Source organism: Benincasa hispida, chromosome 8 (genome assembly GCF_027475165.1).
Source record: "Benincasa hispida cultivar pf3 chromosome 8, pf3_genome.v1.1, whole genome shotgun sequence".
Classification (NCBI taxonomy): domain Eukaryota; kingdom Viridiplantae; phylum Streptophyta; class Magnoliopsida; order Cucurbitales; family Cucurbitaceae; genus Benincasa; species Benincasa hispida.
Window position 1 is genome coordinate 49,109,871 of NC_143485.1, and position 22,828 is coordinate 49,132,698.

The following is a 22,828-nucleotide window of genomic DNA, read 5'->3' on the forward strand; positions in this document are numbered from 1 at the left end:
TATACGATAGTACTTGAACGATTGCTTACCTATACGATAGTGCTGAGCGATCACTTAACGCTTACACTCGCATGCGCTATTTACTAAACAATCGTTTACTTTTTCCTAAGCGATCGTTTAATGCCCGATATTTACTAAACGACCGTATAGACGATCGTTTAACTTTTCTTACACGATCATTTAGACGATCGCTTACCTTTTCCTACACGATCGTATACTTCACCTAAACGACCAACCATTTTGTCTATACGATAGACGAGCTTTTCTCCCACTTGCTTGATCGTTGTATCGATTTCCCTTCCTCTTCCCCTCTACCAAATCCGAACAAAGCCCACCCTTTGGATTCTCACTCCGAGAATACTGAGGGCTCTGAGTAGTGGTGTCGTCCCCGTTTCCTTCTGTTTGTGTGGAGACTATTCGAAGTAGACGATTGGGATTTGATGAGCGATAGCTTACCGTTTTAGCAAAAGCGAGATTTACTGTGAATAATAAGTCTTCAACTGGTATGATCTCTCGATCTCTTATTTATTGTTCCTTTGAGCATGCCAATAATTTAGCGTTATGAATGCATATTAGTATGTTTGAATGTATATGTGAAAATTCTATCACAATGAATTGGAATGACCCGCTTCCGATTGTAGGTACTCTAAAGTTCCTTCACTTTCAAAGACAATAGAACATCTTAAGAAAGAATTTGAGATGAACAATCTCAAAAAAACAAAATGTTTCCTTGGTTTGCAAATTGAGTATTTAGTAGATGAGATATTTATTCATCAGTCAACTTATATAGGAAAAATTTTAAAAAGATTTTATATCAACAAATCACATCCATTGAACATTCCAATGGAAGTTCGTTCACTAAATGTGAAAAAAGATATATTTTGACATTTAGATGATAATGAAGAACTTCTTGGTCCTGAAATACCATATCTTAGTATAATTGGTGCACTTATGTATCTTGCTAATAATACAAGACCAAATATTGCATTTTCAGTAAATTTATTAGCTAGATATAGTTTTTCTCCAACAAAAAGGCATTGAAATGGAGTTAAGCATATACTCCGTTATCTCTGAGGAACGATAGATATGAGCTTGTTTTATTCAAATAAATTAAATTTTGATTTAGTTGGTTATGCAGATTCTAGATATTTTTCTAATCCACACAAAGCTAGATCTCAAACAGGTTATCTATTCACATGTGGAAGAACTGTGGTATCATGACAATCAGTGAAACAGACCATAACGACCACTTCTTTAAATCATGTAGAAATCCTTGCAATCCACGAGGCTAGTCGAGAATGTGTGTGGCTGAGATCAATGGCTCAGCATGTTCGTAGAACATGTGGTTTGTCTTCTAATAAAAATCTTCCAATGATATTATACGAAGGCAACACAACTTGAATATCATAAATCAAAGGAGAATATATTAAAGGAGATAGAACAAAACATATTTCACCAAAACTTTTCTATACTTGTGATCTTGAAGAAAATGGCGATATCATTGTACAACAAATTTGTTCGAAAAATAACCTGACAGACTTATTTACAAAGACATACCTACTGTAACCTTTGAAAAACTGGTGCATAATATTGGAATGCGGCGATTTAGATATCTCAAGTGATATTTCCATGAGGGGGAGTAAATATACTTTTTAAAAGTATCAGATATATGAAATATGTACTCTTTTTCTTTCACTAGGATTTTTTTCCTTGTTGGTTTTTTCCTATTAAGGTTTTAACGAGACATATTTCATATATAATGTCCATCTTTATGAATACGTTAAAATAGATGTAATGTAGATGCCAATTACTAGTGTCCATTGGTCATGTGTTACTTATCCATTACCTTATGTGTTGCCCATGTATATCAAGATCACACTATTAGTATCTATGTAATCCACCTCCTACTTGTCAAATTGCCTACAAATAGTGGCGTTTTGTGGGTTTTGAAAGCCACACATATTGGTAATCAATCTAAAAAGATTAGAGAACGCATATTCTTCTTTTCTTTTTCTTACATTGCTTAGTTTCCAAAGTTTGAGAACGCATGTAGGAATGCTCATGAGTTGGGTTGGATTGGATTTAGTTGAAGCACTTTTAGACCAAACCTAATTGTTTAAGCTGTCTTAACCCAAATAAATATGAACCCAACCCAGACAACTACTAAATATTTAGGTTGGGTTGGTTTTGGTTACTTGAGTCATTTATTTAATTTATTTTTCTAAAAAGAAGTAAAATGTTAATATGTAAAAAAAAATATTTAATTATTTTCATGTATTGAATTAAGATTAACAACTCAATTTCAATTTATATTATGAAATCTTTTTTTCAAACTTCTAAAGAAATTATTTAGGAGTTGTTGGAGAACAAATGATCCAAAATAATCATGAAATTATATAAAGTTAAAATAAATAAATACACTTTTTAAAATTAATAATAATTTTAAGGTGATTCAGGTTATGTTAGGTGAACCTATGAATCAACCCAACTTATTACATTTTCATTTATTTGAACCAAGAAAAAAAAAATATCGATGTTGATATTAATATGGAGATATATCAATGGATATTTTTGGAAGTCACAAAACTTATAAAATTTATTTAGATTAATAATTAAGTTGTCTATACTCTTAAACTAAAGGTTTGTTTGGTTTAACTTTTCAAGTGTTTCATTTTGAAAATAAGTCATTTTACAAAATAATAATAATAAAGTATTTGGCAACCCATCAAAAATAGCTTTTGATACACTTTCAAAGTGTATTTTAAACTCTTTTTATCAAAAGAGTTTAAATAAAAATACTTTTTAAAAAAAACATTTTTTTCTTTAGTCAATCCAAAGTTGCCCTAAATTATATTGTTTATGGTATTTCTATTCTTATTGAACTAAATAGATGACATTTTATTATGATATATGAGCATTTATTAAAGAAGTTTGAGATATCCATAGATATTTAATATTGATGTGGGACCCTTCAATTTACAAATATATCGATATATGTCAATAGATATTTTTATCTTTGATTTGATCTCAACTCAATCCAAATGAGTTATTAACTAACCTAAATCATACAAATTGGATTAAGTTGATCGAGTTCTTCTAGTCATCAGATTTTTTGAAAAGGCGGCAAGAAACATTGGTCAAAATGAGTTATATATTTGCAAGTCACATCAGAAATCCTAGACAAGGAAACACAAGTTTTTGCTCATCACTTGACCATTTGTTGCCCATATGCTTATTACCTACCTTTTGCTTTTCATAAGAATCAAACTCATCCTCAAGTGCTGCGCATGAACACATTAGTCAGATACAACTTCCAACTTTCAAGATCTTCATCCTCTAAGATTTGTTCATTGCTTTACTATTGTGCCAAGTAATACTCATTTGTGTTGAGATTGAACATTGAACATTTCAATTTGTACAAGTAAATGATAATGCGTATACTTTTTCTCATGAGATAACTTGATGATTAGTCTCAACCTTATTGACATTTCCTGGTAATTAGTCTCAACCTTATTGGCATTTCCTCGTATTCAAAAGTCATATAATGACATTAACATTTACATTGAGGAAGGGACAAACAATGGCCACACAATTTCTTTCGATCAATATTGATATTCTTCCTCTAATAATCATTCGCTTTATGAAGTTTCTTAAATAGAGGGAGCGTCATCAAGCAATACTATTCTAAAGTCAAAATTTGAAAGAAAGGTGAGTCAAACTTCCTCTTAAAACTTTCTATCTCATCAAATTGAATCTTAGATATACATTGATTAATGGTAAAGATTAATATGCTATGAGTGGATTTTTTTAAAGATGTTTGTGGCTAAATTAGGAATTCTATAGCAAAGTGAATTTTCCCTTTTTTACCCTTTCTTTTTAGGCTATGTGAGCATTTGTTTTAAATTTTAGTTAGGTTTAGGCCTCTTGTGCTAGGTTTAGATTCTTTTTTACTACTTGACTTTGTGACAAGTGGGGGGGGGGGGGGGGGGGGGGTGTTTATACTAAATAGTGGCTAGAAATCATGTCTTATTAACCAAATCGTGGATAATTTTTTAGTTTGGTTCAAAAAGTTGTATTGCCTTTTCAATATATCAATATGTAAGGTTTAAACCAGTACTTGATTACATAGGTCAGAGTGGAAAGTGAATTTCTTTACCTAAAACATTTTTTAATCCAACAATATATTGAATAAAGATATTCAAATCTCTCAACCAAGCAGAACTTGGCTCTTAAAAATGTCATTACACAAATAAGGAGCTATAATTGCCAAGAGTACAGCCAAAAAAGATGCATTTTAGCTACATTTACTTAAAATTTTTGCAGTTGACCAGAGCCATAAGTTCCAAAAATTAAACTAATCAAAATCTACATAGTAGATTAGAAATTTAGAAGTTGTCAAGTCAAAAAGTATAAGCCAACCACTAAATTGGCCATTTGTGTTTTAGAATCAATCGCCTTAGACCTTATTCTATTGGGATGTCCTTTTGATTTGTTAGTCAACTCCTGCCTCATGGAGTTTCAGTTCATCAAAATGAATATGAAACAATAAAATATATCGAAAAGACTGATTCGTAATGGTAACATTCAAGTTGACAATGCTTACACATACATCACTATAACAGGAAAAATGCAAATTAATGTGGGGCCTCTTCCAATTAAAAGGACAAGAAGGGAAGGGAAAAAAAAAATTACATCCTCATCATAACAATCACAAAAATCAGACAACTCAAGTTGTTCTGATCCTTCATTAGCTCATTAAACACCAAGAATCCCACATTAAAAGTGGTCGGCCAGCCCTGCTTTAATAACGAATCATGCTTCATAGATTATGTGAGAAAGAAACCAGATCTAGCCTTTGCTCTTGGAAAAGATTTGCCTCAAAATACAAACCGTAGTCTAAATCAGATTAGCTCTCTTTAAAAACCTGATTGTTCTGCAGTAGTATGGCCAAATTGATTCCACAAAGTCAAGATACTTCTCAACAATCCACTCTCTCAACTCTATGAACTTTCTTTGTGATACTTCTTTGTAGTCTAGATTCTTAATGTTGATTATAGGTTGCATGAAACGAGCTATGAACTCTTCTTTAAGTTTCCCTTGTATGATATAGCGCTGCGCTGTCTGGTAGTATGCAGGGGAGTTTCTTATTAGTTTAGCCGTCTGCTTAAAGCTGAAGATATAGAGTGCACACAACCAGTGAAACATCTTGATGTAGAAAGCAGTCATTAAGGGGCCCAAAACCCAAAGAGGAGACAATTCTCTTGAAACTTCAGCCCCATAAAACACATTGACCACCAGGTACAGAGGAACACTGAAAAAAGAAAGCATCTAGATTAAAAACTATAAAACGACTGGTACCTGGCCTATGCATTATGCAATGTGTAAAATATGGATGATACAGAAGTATTATATATACCAAGGTCATCACAGTTATAAAAGAACTCATACGTGTCACTACTGCAGGTGGGAGAGATGATGGTATTGTTGAGCACATAAATTCTTTTCATAAACGTCCTTATGAATATTAAGAAAAAGCATACTAATGTAATTCATTTGAAAATGTAGATGCAATGTAGATTTAGGGCCCATTTGGATTGACTTAAGAAAAAATATTAAAAAAAAACTCATTTTTATTTAAACACTTTTGATAAAAACTGATTAACATACACTCAAAAAGCTATTTTAAGTGGTTGCCAAACCACTCCAACTTTTTCCAAAATAACTCATTTTTCAAATTAAACACTTGAAAATGAATTCCAAACACACCCTTAATACTAATGTTTCCATCACATTTACATTTTCATACTACTGATACTAGCATGCTTGTCCTTAATATTCATGGTTTTACGAAAGTTGCAGATAACTACATAAATCTAGCATCAAATACTTCAAAGTAACCGAGGACTAACAACTTAGGAAGCAGGGAAGGGGTGAGGAAGATTTACAAAGTTCAATGAAATTTAAGGAGTTTGACCAAAATGAGAACATGATCTTTTAATAGTCGAGAACAACAAAGATAATGGTGTTGTCTCCTCTTTCATATTCTTTTAGTACTTAACCTTAAATTTTAGGTGCTTGTTGTAAACTCCTGTTGGGAGATTTAACATTTTTTCTCATAACTTACTCCCCCATCAATTATAGGTTGTCTTTACTGTTTACTTTGTCCAAAACAATGGCAAAATAAATCAGAACTTTCCCTTCTCTCCTATCAACTGGGTGGGCCTAAAAATAGTGAGTAGTCTTAAAATGTAAGATAATAATTCAAATCCTCTGTCCAACATGGGACATCTGGGTCATTCTCTTGTAGTTCATTTTTCTCTCTATTGTGTGATTCCCATCAACGTAAGCCTCTTTGTTTTGTTATTCGTGAAAGGTTAGAGTCTCTGAGAAAGGCAAATTCTTTGTCCGATAGGTCTTACATGGGAGGCTTAACATTATTGATTTGTCATTCAAATGTCTTCTTATAAGCTGCTAAGGCCTTAGTCATGTGTCCTATGCAAGTGTCTTGAGGATTTGGATCGTGTTATGTGAGGGTGCCATTTCACAGATTCAATCAGAGACTTTTTTCTCTAAGACTTTAATGTGCTTGTGGCTTGTAATAGATCACGGGAAGTGTAGTTTTGTCTGCCGTTTTGGGACAAGGCTACACGGTGTCCTTGTGCATGCAACCTTTCAAGTTATCATGTAAAACAATTGTCGGATTATTTGGCGAGAGAAATAGAAGAATTCTTAGAGAAGTAGAAAGCCCCAAGAGGGAGGTGTTGTCCACAACTAGGTTCAGAGAGTTCTTTGTTTATTAGTTTTACCAAAGAGATCTGTAATTACCCTTAATCTTTTTTAACATCAATAGTTAGAGCATTTTTTCTGACTTTCGTTTCTTGTTCAGGCTCCTTTAGTGGTGGTCTGCTTATGTTTGCATTTGACCTTCAGAATTATTTCCCTTGTCTTAATAAAAGCTTCGTTAAAAAAACGGGGGGGACATCTACAATCTACAGTTAAATTAGATAATAGTGTTGCTACAGAATAATCCTTGGTTAACAATGAGATAAAATCAAAACAATGTTCCAGGAGTATGCGTAAAACAAGTAAATAGCTACTTACAATATTAGCAAAGGTATCTTCACTGCTGCATTAAGTCCCAGAAAGTGGAACCAAACCCCTCTAAGAATCTCGCTGCTTTCCTTTTTATTGGACTCTTGCTGAGTATCTGACATCTCTGCCGAAGGCAGATCCTCCAGAATCCCATCCACATCTTGACTAACAGGTTGTCTGCGCAACAATTCCAACCATTTCTTGAACAATTTTTGAATAGCAGGGGATGGAGCAATATCCTCGTTTGCTCCAGAGGCATAGCAAAGTGGAACATTGTTTGCCTTTGGAGTTTCCGTACAATAATCGCCATCTTTAAGCTTTACAGAAAAGCTGGGAATCTTGGATCCATTTGCTACCCCACCTGTCTCATCATCTATACGAGCACTGCTTTTGAAGGCTGAAACTTTCAAGAGATTAGGTCTTGAGCCACATAATCGAGGAGTCCCTACACTGAAAATAAGTTCCATGAGTTTGTGGGATGAGGATACACACACCAGTTTACATATGACATGAGGATACCCATGCACATCAGAGAAACTTCAAGGGCAAGCACAATGCCATTGTTTATAATGATACAAGGATCCTCATGTACACCAGAGAAACTTCAAGCAAAGACAAGCTATATGACTGGATTAATTGAATTTAACACTTAAGAAGTTAGCAACCATCTCAATATTACACAAGCAGAAAATTGGCAACAAGCAACCTGATACAGTTACTAACCAACATAAATGACAGAGAAAGTTGACACCATGGAATGTCTACTTCAGTCGCAAATTTTTTTATAACCTAGTATCAAGGGCCCACCCTCACTAATCTTGGGGCACTTGTACGTTGTACCTGCCCCAAGGCCCAGACCCAAGAGACATCAAGGGTTATCTTTTTAAGCTCACATGAATGTTCCAAAACACGACCCCTGAATATGAATAACTCAGACTGTGAGGCTTTGCCAAAGGGGTAGGGGCTGCCCTTGGGGGTCCGCTTTAGTCACAAAAGTGGTGACTGACAAAGTGAGTAGCATGACCTTTAGACTATCTCTAGTGGTCTTTTAATTACAACAAACATTGCTTGAAGTTCAAATTCAGTTAATATTAAAATTTTCTAATTTGAGAATAGTTTACAAGTTAGAAAATGGAAAAAAAAAAAAAAAATAGGAGTTTTTCAAAGCCCTTACCTTAAACAAATATTGCTCCTCAATGGTGTACGGTGTTCAGCTCTCCCAACTGTGCGAATGGATGTTACACAATGTTTCAAATTCAAAGAGCCGTTCCAGGATGACAATCTTGATGAAAATTCTGCGTAAGAACCCTACAACATGTCCAAGGTTGTACTCAATGAGGATTACACACGACTAAGGAAAAGTAAAATGTGGATATAAAGTCAGATGCATATGGAAGACAACATCAAGATGAGGGTAAATGGTAGGTTTTTTACCTAATTGATAAACTTTGAAAAAAAATTCATGCGTCTCTAAAAACCTCACTCAGACTTTTTTTCTAATCTCAACAAAAGGGTTGGTTTTTCACCGAACTACCAGTTTCTTTAGATATATTGACATATAGTTCCTTTTATTGATTTATTTTTTTAGTTCTTTTACTTAAAAATGAAAATACATACTAAAGAAGAAAATGAGAGCTACTCCTTTTCTAAAAATACGACCTGAAAAGACCTAGAAGTTCATGGGATGAAAAAGGAAAGCTTGTTAACTTGAAATACTAAGGAGTTTACTTTATGATTTCTCAAATACCTGAGGATGATGGGTAATTAAGGCCATCTTCTAGACCTTAACGACCAAATCATTTAATCAATGCACCTGATTCAAACAAGGAGAAAACATGCTTGTCGTTATTTTATTACAGAAGTATTGAAATATGGCAGTCGACAGAATAACTAAAACATAGCACGACAACATGGACAAACTATCTCTCTGCCTAGTTATAAACTCAAAATTCAAAACAGACATATCCCAGTAATGATATGAAGAAGACAATCAGCTCATATTGAAAAATGAATCACAATCTCCAAAACTACACATTTGGGGGAGGTGAAAGCAATTAACTTAAATAGTTCACAAAGGCAACTACGTATCCCGCATCTAACAAAAGTTCATCAATTATTATTACACAAAACCTTCTTACACTGTCAGATAACAAATCAGAACCACACAAAGGCGAACTGTCGAGTCGGGTGATCAGACACAACATTCAAAGGCAGAAGCTAGGGCTTCCAGCATCCGAATGACTTGTCCTCTATTGTTTCTCCAGAGTCCACACCCCTCGCAGGTCAACTAAATAACTACCTAATTCCTAGCATGCACCAGGGAAAAATTCGCACATTATGCTAAAAGAAAATATAAAACCAGACAGCATAAGACTTGAATATGCTAAAGTTTTAGCTTCCTCATATCAACAACAATTAACTGAACAACCAACAACCAATCCCCAACCCAAGAACAAAACCGAAACGAAAGTGGCAAAGAATTAGCTAATAAGTAATTCGAATAACGAAAGGGCAACATGTAAAACAACAGGTAATTCAAATCCGAAACTAACCTTTGAATTGGAATTCATGCCCCCTTCTAGTCCGGCAGCAGATAGAAAGAGAGGATCAAAACGAGAAGCAAAGTTGTGGAAATTGAAAACGCATAGGAAGAGAAGAAGAGGTAGAGGGTTGGGAGAGAATGAAGCTGGAATGAGGGAATTCCTGAACTGTAGACGATAAGGAAGCCACAGAAAAAGAAAGCAGAGGGTAAGGTAGCGTTAATGGCTATTCCGAATGGGAAATTAGCGACCCGTTTAAGAAATTGGGTTGACCGAACTGAGTCCAAATAACTCTAAACCCGGGTTATTCCACCGAGTGAAGGCAAGGGGATTGCCCGTTGGGCCACGATCTATGAAGTTGGGCTTTTCCTTTGCTTTTCCTTTTTTCTTTTTTAATAATAATTTAAAGCTTCGGATAGATAAACTATGCTCATGAATGACCACTAAGTCAATAACTGATCTATTCATCTGTTAAAATAAGCCTAATTTAATCGTCGGAGTTCCAAATCACCGTACTTCTTACTGTACTAAAAAAAATAACATAATTTTATATTTATGATTTCTATCTGATGCGTATATGTATTATTTTTAATAATTTGAATTTTCATATTGAAGTAAAAAAGTTATAAATTTATTTGTTTTTAGGGAAAATGAAAAATTATAATTTGTCACTCTACTCCATTATATTTTAGCATCTATATCTTTTATTGTCCATTTTTCATTAATATATTTTCAATTAATCTTAAATTTAATTATTTAAAATTACTAATAATTTTAAGGAGAAATTAGTTCAAATAATAAAATTGCTGAAAATATTTACAAAATATAGCAAAATTTTAGAACTATAAATGATAGACGTTGATAGACACTGATAGACTTCTATCAATATCTAACAATGTCATTGATAGACATTGATAGAAGTCAATCAGTGTCTATTGGCGTCTATTATTGATAGTAAAATGTCACTATGTATTTGTAATAGACCGCTATAGATATCTATCATTGTGATAGATGTCTATCAATCTGTTATAAATAGACAGTGATAATTTGAAAATATTTACAACAGTTTTATTATTTAAAATAATTATCAAACAAGGTGAATATTCAAACATGGAATAATTATTGTTTTTTAAAATAAAAAATCAACAAGTTATTAAAAAAAAACCCGATTATAATAAGCTAATTATTATTTTAAAAGAATTATAAGCTAATTATTGAGAACATCTAAAAGTATAAAGATAAAAATAGAAAGAAACCTTCTTTATCAGAAAATGAAAGAAACCTTTACAAAAACGTTATTAAATCCCAAAAAAAAGAAATACATATCGACATGTGTTCGTCCGATGACCAAAGCCACTCACTCCATGATCACTCGCTGTGGCGCGAGAGTGGGAGAAACGCGGTGGCGGACTAGAGGATTAATGAGATTCCAAAATATTGTCTAGTAAGTTCCATCTCTCTACAGTTTCATATGTTTCCAAATCAAACGATTTCTTTAGAAGTGTGGGATTTTCTGTAAATTTAGTTACGTGCAATTAGTAATTTGATGAAGAAGTATGTGCAGTTACCGTGGTTTGCTTTGATCTCATTAGGATTTCACAAAAAGCGATCCCAAGCCTCAACTAGAGCAGATGCCAAATCGATTTTCCTATAATTAAGTTTGATAGACATTCTTGATTTTTTATCCATCAGATTTCATTTGAACTCATAAGGTTCTGTTAATTGATGAACCCTATTCAGGGCTTTGGCGTAAATAGAATTTAGCGGCTGTTTCTTCCATGACATCCTTGGATCTAATAATTCAGTCATCTGGGCATTATGTTTTAGCTACAATTAAGTTCGTTGATATTTCTCTTCCAAAAAGGAATTTTGATAGAAAAGGTTTCAAGGAAAATGGGTACCTAGGATCTGTGGATCTTAGCGTGCTTACATCTTGATGTTTAACCATGGATCTCAAGTCGCATTCAAAACTTAAGCTGTCACCAACGAGATTCACTAAGCATAAATGGATATTAAACATAACTGTTCTTGTTGTTGTAACATTTGTGATTTCACGCGGTGCAATTTTGGCATATAAATCTCGAGTTTCTAATGCACCAAAAGAGCTTTATTATACTGTGGTCGTGGACTGTGGAAGCACGGGAACACGAATTGATGTATATGAATGGAAATGGGGGGAGAAGAGTGGTAGTGACTTGCCTGTTTTATTGCGTTCTTTTCCTAACAATTCAACTAAAAGTCCGCTTCGAAAGAAATCTTGTAGTTATCACTGTATGCAAACCCAGCCGGGGTTAGATAAATTTGTCGGCAATATTTCAGGAGTAAGGGTTTCTTTGAATCCATTGATTGAGTGGGCAGAACAGGAGATACCGGTTGAAAAACATTCACTTACTCCTATTTTTGTTTTATCTACTGCTGGACTGAGGAGATTGGCAAATGAGGATGCCAAGCAGGTTTTGGAAGATATCGAGGCTGTTTTAAAGGGGCATTCTTTCATGTATCGAAAAAGTTGGATACGGGTGCTGAGTGGTATAGAAGAAGCTTATTATGGTTGGGTTGCTTTAAATTACAAAATGGGGAGCTTTAGAAATAGTTCAAGGTCAGGCACTTTGGGAATTCTTGATTTGGGTGGTTCCTCGTTGCAGGTTGTGATGGAATCAGACCATAAAAGGGAAGAACGGGAAGAAATGCAGTTCATGAGGTCAAAAGTTGGGTCCATTGAGCATCAGGTTTTGGCTTTCTCATGGGAAGCTTTTGGTTTGATTGAGGCATTTGATAGGACTCTTATTCTGCTCAATCAAACACAGGTACTTGGCAAAAGTAATGGGACTACAGTGGAGCTCAGGCATCCTTGTCTTAGTTCAAGTTTTATGCAAAAATATACATGCTACAATTGTTTAAGTCATGACAACTCGGGCCAGGTAAAATTGAGTCATCAAATCAGCAAAACTGGCTTTTCTTTTTACTTGGTCGGGAAACCAAACTGGGAGCAGTGCAAACTCATTGCAAGGGCTGCTGCAATCAATTCCAGCAGTTCAGCTTGGTCAGAGCCTATAGATGCTACAAAATGTCTTGCTAGCCCGTCATCTTCAAATGGTACGTACCACCATGTTTTCTATCCGGTGGCAATCCTCTTTATCATGTTCCTGATTTTACACATTGGCAGGATATATACGTCTTTTTTCCTTCTTGTTCTCAGGACTCAAGAAGAAATGTAGAGTTTCCTTCTTGTTATCTATTTATAAATTAGTAGCATTAATTGCCTGATGACGTCAAATTCTATTTAGCAGACCAAATGGTGAATGGAATGCATAACTTGTGTTACTCATCTGTAACGTGGTTTACTGTGTATATTCATCCATCTAGGACGACCTGTTAGTCTTGTAAGATATTAACACTTCTAAGAGCCATTTGTTAGGACTTCCTAGGTAAAGGGCCTTGTCATTCGAAACGATCTTTTGTGAATTTACATCTTAAAAACTACACCCCGAAAAAAAATGAAGAAAAAAATGAAGAAATTCGGGAGTTCAAATTCTTATCTCTCTATCATCTGTGTAATGGCAGGTGGTAATAATACAGTTGTGGTCATTCCCACCACGCGCTTTCATGCTCTATCAGGATTCTTTGCAGTCTATCAAGCATTGAATCTGTCTACAAGAGCCAATTGGACAAACATATGGGAAAGAGGTCTGGAGTTATGCTCTGCTTCTGAAGCTGATATGATGAGAAGTATTTCAGCAAACCAAAGTAGTTTATGGCAATATTGTTTCCAACTACCTTATATGGCATCACTCATTGAGGACGCTCTTTGCCTTGGCGATAAAGAAGTGATATTTGGCCCCCCAGATGTCTCCTGGACTCTAGGAGCCGCGTTGATAGAGGGAGAGCACTCATGGTCAAGTTCAAGTACAACAACTACAACTGAGGACAATTCAACTTTGGGAAAAATTGAGCCTGTATATGTATTTTCGTTACTTCTGTGTCTTCTATTGGTTGTTTATTATAATCAAATCAAGCTACCTACGTTAAGCAGAAAGGCATCTTTGCCATCTTACACCCTTCCAAAACACAGGCCGAACTGATTCAGAGGTGGTCTAGTTAGTGTCATATACATTTGGTTCATTCTTTAAGATAGCTGTAGTATCATATACAGTATCGAAAAACATCAAGAATCTTCTTTTAGCTATAGATGTTATAGTGATTCATGTTGAGAAAGTTACAATTTTGCTGAAGTATAAAGACCCTTTTATTGCAAAGTTTCCATTTTATCTAAATATACTTGTTCACTAGGATAATGTGCTAGACATGAAGTTGTCTCTGAAGTCATGCCACATAACATTCAGGATCATATGGAAGTGAAACATTTACATAGGCAAATACACGAAGCAGGCATGTTAACAGAAACTGAAATACACATCCAACAAACTTCATATGGACATATTGAAACATGATTACTTCTTCCCCACTTCAAGCTTACAATGCAGCAATGGCACTAGATTTACATCCATCCAACTCGGATGCATGGACATCGACCCAGACTTCATTAACCCGTCCGATCAACCGGAAGGGAGAGTCATATTGGGCAATGGCATATGCATAACCCCTTTCAGAGGTGGAATTCGCCATAGGGAACCTACTCAAGCTGGTGGCAAGTTTCTCTGCCTCCTTTATGACCTTCTCATCCCTTGCAAATCCAGAGAACTTTCTAACAGCAACACAATGAGCTTCCCAACGAGAGGGCTTCAGTTTCAGTTCAGGAAGAGGAAGAGGGGGTGAAGCTTGAAACTTAAGTGGCAGATAGAATTGAACAAGATAAGAGGAGGAGTGAAGAGGGCCAGCCCCAGGGATAATGCTTGTCAAGACAGGAGCAGTCATGGCAATCCTTGACCAATTCAAATTGGCACCTTGTATGTACTGGAACAGTCTGTGCAAAATGATGATTATAAAAGGTTTGATCGATCAACCAAAGGGATGATTGAAGATGGTTACAAACTGAGTCAATTTTAGGTTACTTATAGATATGCTTTCATCTTTTCCAAGTTTTATGAGAATCGACGAGGGAGAGTAAATTTGGGGTTGATGGGATTAAAATATGTGGTGGAAGTGGAAAACTGGAAATGGGATTACCTGTGGAAACCATTTTTCGTAGCTTTCTCGAAGGATGGGTCCTGGACGGGAGCGGACATCCAAGTGGATTTTCTGTAAAATCTGATTTCGAAGTCTGATTCTGAATGAACAACAGCGTATTGGGGTGATTCAATGGCGATGCAAAGACCGAGAAAACACAAGAGGTTGATAAGAAAGATCGATAATTTCGGATTCTCCATTCTGCTCGATTCTTGTTCTGGGACCTCTTTCTCCCTCCCCTCTTGTTACCAAATTCACGTTTGAATTTCATAAGAAGCAACCAGTCAAGGGATCATTTGGGCCTTATGACCATGGCAAGGCCCATTTCAAATAAGCCCAAGTTCTCTCTCTCTCTCACTCTCCCTTTCTCAATCATCATAGGATAGATGGTGAAAACTCTTCAAACCAAGTCCTAATCCAACCCAGACTAAAATCTGTCCGCACGTTACAACTTTCAAGTTCCTCGATTCTGACTTCATCTGTTTCCATCTTCTTTAACTTTCAATTATCTGTTGAATGTTTATTGGACTCAGCCAACGAAACTTAATTGCTCCATTTAAGTTCTAACCCATTTTTTTTTTTGTTTTTTTTAATAAAGAAACATTTCATTGATAAAATGAAATAGGGAAATCCAACCCCTAAAGGTGATTACAAAAAGTCTCTCCAATTGTTGAGAAAAAAGATAACAAATAAGAAGTAAAAGGAGATTCAGATTTACACCAATTATACACAAGTAAGAACATAATTCATTAAATTATCAAAAGTAGAGGTAGAGTCTCAAAAAAGGCAATCACTACGCTCATTCCAAAGAGTCCAAAAGATAGCAAGCAATAGAGCAACCAAATAATCTGCTTGATATCACCAAAAGGATGTTCCACAAACAAAGAAGCCAAGAGATCAAATATAGAGTTAGGGAAAGCAAGGGACTATTCAAAGGCCTCCAGAACAATATGCCAAAATCGTAGTGCAAAGGAACAATGAGCAAACAAGTGACTAGTGAGTAAGGGATTTTGAGTTGCAATTGAAGGAATCGAATTCCCGCAGAAGCGTGTAGACGCCTTGCATTTAGATATTCATTTTTATGGAAATAAAAATAGTAAAATAAAAACATGCATTTGTAAGATAAACATTCAAACAAAACATAAGCATGATAGGAAAGAGGAAGAAACTGAGAAATAAAAACTCACCTTTGTAAATTCTTCTAGCTTTCCTCTTCTACCGTTATCGATGATCTCGAACTTCTCCAAGAAGAAGGACACCACCAACAAAGCTACCTTGTTATTCTCTGGAAGAGAATTTCTAGAGAGATGTTAGAGAGAAGGTGGAGGCTTGAGGCTAGAAATTTTTGTGTAATAAAGTCTCTTACCCTAAATGGGCTATAAGATTATATTTATACGGAGAAGAGTTAACCTCTTCTGCAAGTATTTCCCTTTATACACTCAGTGCTAATTAATTAAATAATTCTTATTTAATTAATGTGTCAATTAATTAAATAAGGATTTTTTTAATTAATGTGCCAATTAATTAGATAACCATATATTAATCTCATTTAATATATACTTAATTAAATCTCATAAATTTTATACTAATCTCTAATCTTCATTATATTTCTTAATCAATTAATTAATCATTAATTAATCAATTAAATAATTATATTAAGTTCTATTTAATATGGAGTTAATTAACATATGTATACATCTCTTTATGAATCCAATTCATACAAATCTAATATTTGAATCTTATTCAAATATATCTTTCTTACATAATTTGGATTATAAATCATATCTATAATTAGTCATTATATGTTAATCTCATTAATAAAATTTCCTCATTTGATTTGAACAATTTAAATCATTCTTCATTATTTTATGGACCTACAAATTAGAAACTCTAATGATATTAGATTAATTGGTTAAATTTTTTTAATCCAATTAATCAATATTCATTAACTATCGATCGCTCCATTAAAGACCGATAGTTACACTTTGCACTGTAGATATATTTTTGTCCATAGATATAAGCAATCAATAAAGCGATGGCCCTTCACAAATACTCATAACTACAATTGGGTCAAGATACCGTTTTACCCCTGTAGTTACATCTAACTCTTTAAGTACCATTGATTCCTTTAATAAACAAACAGTTTATAGTCAAACTATAAACTAATACCTCTCGAACCAATGAGAAGTTGAGGTCTCATTGTTATTCAAGACCCAAAATTAGCTATTAAGGGAGCAATTTATCTACTTTTCCAAAGAATGGGAAAAAGTGAATTCCATTTTGTATAGTTGTGTTCCCAGCTCCCTAATCAAACAAATCCCCAAAATGGTATGCTTATTGAGTCGGCTATCATGGTTGCTCTCACCCATACAGATCAAAGGATTGCCGTCACAAACAATAGTTCAAGACTCACTCAGGATTAAAGTCAAGTCTCATATGGTCATCCTAGTGAAATGTAAGTCTCTTCTAGTAATGGTGTTATATAGAAAGTCTATTCATTTCGTGGTCTGATCTATGTATAAAATCCTTTATACAGGATACTCCCACTCACATGTCTTTACATAAATAATATGGTTCATATTGTTTGTAACACTTACATCTCATGTAATAATTATAAAGTGGCTCGTATCCGCAGTGTTACCAGGATAAGACACTCAACCTTCATCCATTTACTGCAGACCTTTTAGGTTATTACTTGAATGTGAACATGTCAACCACATACTGCTCAAGTGACATCATATAACCTTAGATTTTAATTTACTGGATTGAGTTAATGTTGTCTAAATGTCAAATAAAATACCTCTGAGTTTATTAGATAAATAATTTATGTTAACAAAACTACAAACCATGAGATGCACTAGATTTAGGACATCAATCCCAACAACAACAACATAAAATGCACCAAGAAGGAGAGATAGCCATACGATGTTGCAAACGACCAACCGTATTAATAGCACAAAGACTGAGCTCCTAAAGGAAATCTTTAATTTTCTTTAGATAAGTATTCTTCCAAATAATAGAATACAGATCCTTCTTAAGGGGGTCAATGGAGCCAATCAAATCCATCATCAGAGATTTAATAGTAAAGTGTTTTGAAGGGTCCAAAGGCCAACTCCAAACATCAACTGCTTCTCAAATTCTAACAGCAGATAACTGACAAGACAAAGAGGCCCATTCAACAATTTCCATTTCATTAAGGTTACATCGAAGATGCAAATCCCACGTATTCAAATCAGTAATCCAAACATCCGCCACTGTATCTTCTAGATGAAGCGTAAAACAGTAAAGAAGAAGGAAATCATTAGATATAGTACCATAACTAAGCCATGAATCGGTCCAAAAAAAGTGGACAAGCCATTACCAATATGCCTTTGGACACGATCAACAATCATCTCAATGTTCTGAAAAATGAAACGCTAAGGGGAATGGTGAGAGCCATGATGCTTAAGAGAAGGCCAGACTGCGTTAGTTGAATGATGTTTTACAACAATAACTTTACGCCATAGAGCTTCATGTTCAGTGAGAAAACGCCAAATCCATTTAGCCAAAAAGTGCATCATTATGAAAATGGAAATTGCTAATATCAACGGCACCCATTAGTTTATAACGCTAAGTAGTCTCCCAATTCATATTATACATGCCACCATCACCACTAGAACCTTCCCAAAAGAAGTCACGAACCATTTTATCAAGAGTACCAATGATAGAACTGGGAGCATGAAACAAAGATAAGTAATAGGTAGGCAAGCTTGACAGAGTAGCCTGTATGAATGTATGTCTACCACCTTTTGAAATAAAGGTGTACGTCCAATTGTGAAGTTTATGTTTAAATTGCTTTAACAACAGGTCTCCAGAAAGCCAATAATTTAGGATTTCCAGCCAATGGGAGACCCAAATAGGTAGATGGCCAACATCCCTGCTTACAACTAAAAGTGGACAACATCCAATCCAATTCAGCAGCATCAATATGCATGCCAAACAACTCGTTTTTGGAAATATTAATCTTTAATCTAAAAGTTCGTTAAAAAATACCAACAAAATCGAAAAGATTTTGAAAGCTACGTGATCTGTAATAGAAAAAAGTAAGGTATCATCAACAAATTGAAGATTGTTAAAAAAGAATGATGACGTATCGGCTGGATGAGTAGCAATAAGACCCTTGGATGAACTAAGGGCCAAGAGACGACTTAGCAATCTGCAACCAAATTAGAGAGAAAGGACGAAAGAGGATCACCTTGTCTAATACCACGAGAGGGAATAATCTTCCCATGAGGGCGACCATTAATAATAATGGAATAATTAACACTAGAGATACACCTTCTAATCCATTTGCGCCAAAGAGTGCCAAAACCTTTAGCTTGAATCACAACATCCAAAAACTCCCAATCCATAATATAAAAAACTTTTTCAAGATCCAACTTGAGAATCAACCAAGCTTTACTAGAAGAGAACCAATCATTAATGAGCTCATTAGCCATCAAAGAAGCATTTAGGATTTGTCTATTACCCACAAAGGCAAGCTGATTGGTAGCAATGGTGCAAGGGAGGACAAGCTAACAATTTTATAAACACACAAGATGAGGCTAATAGGACAATAGACAGTAATTGACTTCAAATCCATCTTTCGTGGAATTAAACAAATGTAGGTCTCATTCAAAGATGCATTAATAATACCTTAGGAGTAGAAATCATTAATCAAGATCTGGATATCAAACTTAACAGTAGGCCAAAAAAGAATTGAAAACTTTTGTTGTAAAACCATCAGGACCCGGTGACTTAGAAGATCCCAAAGAAGAGACCCTACTAAAAACTTCTTCCTCTGTAAAAGGTCACTAAAGATCAGCAACCTGTATAATGGAGATAGGAGATGAATTCACATTAGTAGGTAAGATACGTTGTGAATTGTCATTACTGAAGAGATGCGAACATAAATCCAAAAATTCAAATTTAATATCAGAAGTAGATAACAAGCTATGACCACCCCTGGAAAGAATTTCAGTAATTTTACTCTTTGGTTTACGAGCTGCTACAATACGATGGAAAAATCTAGTGTTCTTATCCCCCTCCTTAAGCCATTTTAATTTACAACGTTATTTCCAGTAAACATGTTCTTGGGCCATAAGAAGTTTAATTTGTTCATGAATCAAGCAGTGAGAAGATAATTGATCTTATGATAGTGGGCCATAATCCTCTAGATCATCCAGGCTTTATAATTGGGACAAAAGGGAAGGAATAGTTGAAGCCACTGTGCATTGTGCCCTGTTCCAATTACGCAAAAATAATTTGGAAGGTTTTAACTTTATCATCACACCATGACCAGGCCATCCAACACAGAGGTTGTTGGTCCACCAGTTTTCAACCGTGACTCTAAAGTTAGGAGTTTGTAACCAAGCATTTTTAAAACGAAAAGGGCATGGACCCCAGTCGATGTTACCCAATGTCAAAATGAGAGGAAAATGGTCAGAAGTAGTTCTATTCAGCTACTTTAAAGACACTGTACCAAACTTAGTAATACATGAATCGGTAAGTAGAAATCTATTCAATAGAGATAGGTACTGCATAGGTTCAGAGCTAGACCATGTAACTCTACCATTGCTGAGAGGAATGTCATGCAACTATAAAGCATTGATCCAATGATTGAAAGCCTTCATGCTTGTAGAGATAGAACGATCATGTTGTTTTTTTCAAGTCCAACGAGTCACATTAAAGTCGCAAGCAATAATCCAACTATCACCCCCTTAACAAACAATATCTTCAAACTTCTGTCAATAATCAGTTATGAGGACACCATCATAGGGACCATAAATCGATATAAGCAAAAAAAAAAAAAAAAAAAAAACAACATCCAAAGAAAGATGCATTGAAATAGTAAAACAACCCTGTATAACCACATGGACAGTACAATCAGATTCACTCCATAAGATGAGAATTCCACCAGAGGAATTAATAGCATCAAGCATCGTCAAACCAATGAAAGAAAAACTTTAAAGGGATTTAATAAGAAAATAATCAACATATGGCAGCTTTATCTCTTGGAGAAAAACTAAACCAGGATTGTGTTGCATAATAGTTTTCTTAATCAAAGCACGTTTCCTCCAATAACATAAGCCATAAACATCCTTAAAAGAATTTTCATATATCAACCGAATCACCCTCCATAATGGCCAACGTTACCGTCTTGTCATAATTAGTTGAGGAATGCAAGTTCTGTAATTCCCACTGAAGTTTTGGTTTTGTAATGGTGGAGGATGATGGTTTTTTATGCTTGGTGGAAAGGGGGAAGGTGGGATAACCATGATGCAAAGACTATGAGTTGAAAGAATGGAAGCCATATCTCGAAGGTTTAGGGGAAAGTGTGATGTGCTAAGGGATGCTCTTGGTTTAGGATAAGGGGTTAACAAGAGCAGCAGGAAATTTCATAGGGGAGAAAGATGAGAGTTGGGCTTATTCGATAAGGGAGAGAGAGTTATCTTGATCAGAGGGAATCGGAGGAAGGAGGGGTATGGCTTGTGAGTGAATGAATATCTGCGGGATTGTCACAAAAAATGTCTGAATCCATAGGATGAGGGGTAAAGTCATCTTTTTTAAGGGCATGGTTAGATAAGTATCCCCCCGTAGCAGAGCCCATAAAAAGCATAGGTGTGGAGGAATGGGCTTAGGCTTGTTCGGATGTGGAGTGTTTTTCTCCAAGGTGAAGGGTGGTGGGGTCCTCACGAAAAATTACAGTGGATAAGGAAGATTGAGAGAAAGATGGAGAAGGGAATTAAGTAGAGTCAGAGTTTGATAACTGGAAGGAGAAAGATGTGTTGGGTAAAGGGGTGGAGGTCGATAAATCAGTGTTGTTGTTATCGATCCCTCCGATATCTTGGGAATAATTGGGTCCTTAAAAGGAGAAGATTCAATTAAATCAGCAACCGAAGATTTACCTTTTATGCATAACGGTGGTTGGATTATATGTGTAATTTCAGCATCTCCATAATGTGGCCTTCTAAATTTGACAAAGGATCATCACGGCGATTAGGGTTGGTGGCATCGCCACCAACAAGTTTCGGTGGGAGGGGATATTACGACAGGAATGTAATCTAGAGAATTTCGTTTTGCATTTATACGAGTAGCCAAGAGCTTAATGCCCCTATTAGATAGGTTAGTGATAGTAAGAAAGCTGCCATAATGATCTCCTATGAATTTGAAGATTTGTTAGGTCTATAGAGGAGGCGGAAGGTCAATAATGTTGATCCATCCACTGTAGGATGCAGAAGATCAACATTGGTATGCGGAAAAATCAGTAGCTGGCCAAAATTTCAAACGAAAAGATCTATAGGAGGTCTAATCGGCGCGTGTACATAGTTTGGAAGCTATGCCAATGTCGTAAACATGTAATAAGGCCCTATCAACATGAAAAGGATTAATGGAGCAGGTTATTGGAAATGATGCTTCAATCTCGGCTTTGATCTCTGACCAAGAGTCGTGCAATTGATGATGCTCAACAATCTTCATTGAACTCCAATTGTGTTGTGGGTAGGTAGTCGAGAAGGGGGCTACAGGGGTCTGTCGATTCAATTGTGAAGGCTTGGCCAGAGGTGGCTCGGATCTGTGGCCTTGCAACACTGCCTTGGAGGGTTTCTAGTTGATAATAGGTTTAGGCTCAGCTGGAAGTTCTGCGATCAAGGAATAGAAAGAGAACCAACCTTGTTTATTTTCCTCAGAGGGGATGTATAGCTTTATTTGGCGATTTGAATGATGTAGGTTAGTGAGTTCCACATAAAAACCATTTTTATTGTTGTTTCTCTAGCCAAATGGTAGATTTTCCATCAATCAATTTCCTAAAAAATTTCTGATTGTAGAGATCTTTGAACAAGTGCTAAAAGCTGATGATAACCACTTAAGGGCCGACCAAGAAAGGCAAATGAAAAAGGTTGCATTCCGTCCTTGTTCAGTAATTCAGATATTGGCTTCTCTGTTTTGCTCCTCCACTTTTATTGAGAAAATTTTCCGGTCTATGAGGATTGATCGGGAAAAGGGCTAGGTCGAAGAGGATGGGCGACGGCTATGGATTCCGATAAACGAGA

The 22,828-nt window shown here is 35.4% G+C and overlaps 3 protein-coding genes across 6 annotated transcripts; 1 reads left to right on the forward strand and 2 right to left on the reverse strand.

Annotated features, from left to right (window-relative positions):
* Window positions 1-4,553: 4,553 nt before the first annotated feature.
* On the reverse strand, window positions 4,554-9,956 carry LOC120083720 (uncharacterized). 3 transcript variants are annotated; one of them, XM_039039569.2, is made up of 6 exons: window positions 9,645-9,911; window positions 9,231-9,398; window positions 8,840-8,905; window positions 8,267-8,400; window positions 7,102-7,542; window positions 4,554-5,311 (listed from the first exon to the last, which is right to left on the reverse strand). In XM_039039569.2, the coding sequence occupies exons 3-6, from the start codon at window positions 8,864-8,866 to the stop codon at window positions 4,897-4,899; spliced, it is 1,017 nt and encodes a 338-aa protein (XP_038895497.1). In that variant the 5' UTR covers window positions 8,867-8,905; window positions 9,231-9,398; window positions 9,645-9,911; the 3' UTR covers window positions 4,554-4,896. The 3 variants fall into 3 exon arrangements, with proteins under 3 accessions (XP_038895497.1, XP_038895496.1, XP_038895499.1); XM_039039568.2 differs by lacking the exon at window positions 9,231-9,398 and having other exon boundaries at window positions 9,645-9,956; XM_039039571.2 differs by lacking the exons at window positions 8,840-8,905; window positions 9,231-9,398 and having other exon boundaries at window positions 9,645-9,896.
* Window positions 9,957-10,900: 944 nt separating this feature from the next.
* Window positions 10,901-13,888, forward strand: LOC120083171 (putative apyrase 7). Of its 2 annotated transcripts, XM_039038786.2 has the most exons (3): window positions 10,913-12,361; window positions 12,440-12,728; window positions 13,197-13,888. In XM_039038786.2, the coding sequence occupies exons 1-3, from the start codon at window positions 11,579-11,581 to the stop codon at window positions 13,712-13,714; spliced, it is 1,590 nt and encodes a 529-aa protein (XP_038894714.2). In that variant the 5' UTR covers window positions 10,913-11,578; the 3' UTR covers window positions 13,715-13,888. The 2 variants fall into 2 exon arrangements, with proteins under 2 accessions (XP_038894713.2, XP_038894714.2); XM_039038785.2 differs by having other exon boundaries at window positions 10,901-12,728.
* On the reverse strand, window positions 13,855-16,118 carry LOC120083172 (uncharacterized). Its single transcript, XM_039038787.2, has 3 exons — window positions 15,947-16,118; window positions 14,760-15,268; window positions 13,855-14,556 (listed from the first exon to the last, which is right to left on the reverse strand). Exons 2-3 carry the CDS (start codon window positions 14,957-14,959, stop codon window positions 14,106-14,108), a joined length of 651 nt encoding a protein of 216 aa, XP_038894715.1. The 5' UTR covers window positions 14,960-15,268; window positions 15,947-16,118; the 3' UTR covers window positions 13,855-14,105.
* Window positions 16,119-22,828: the final 6,710 nt, after the last annotated feature.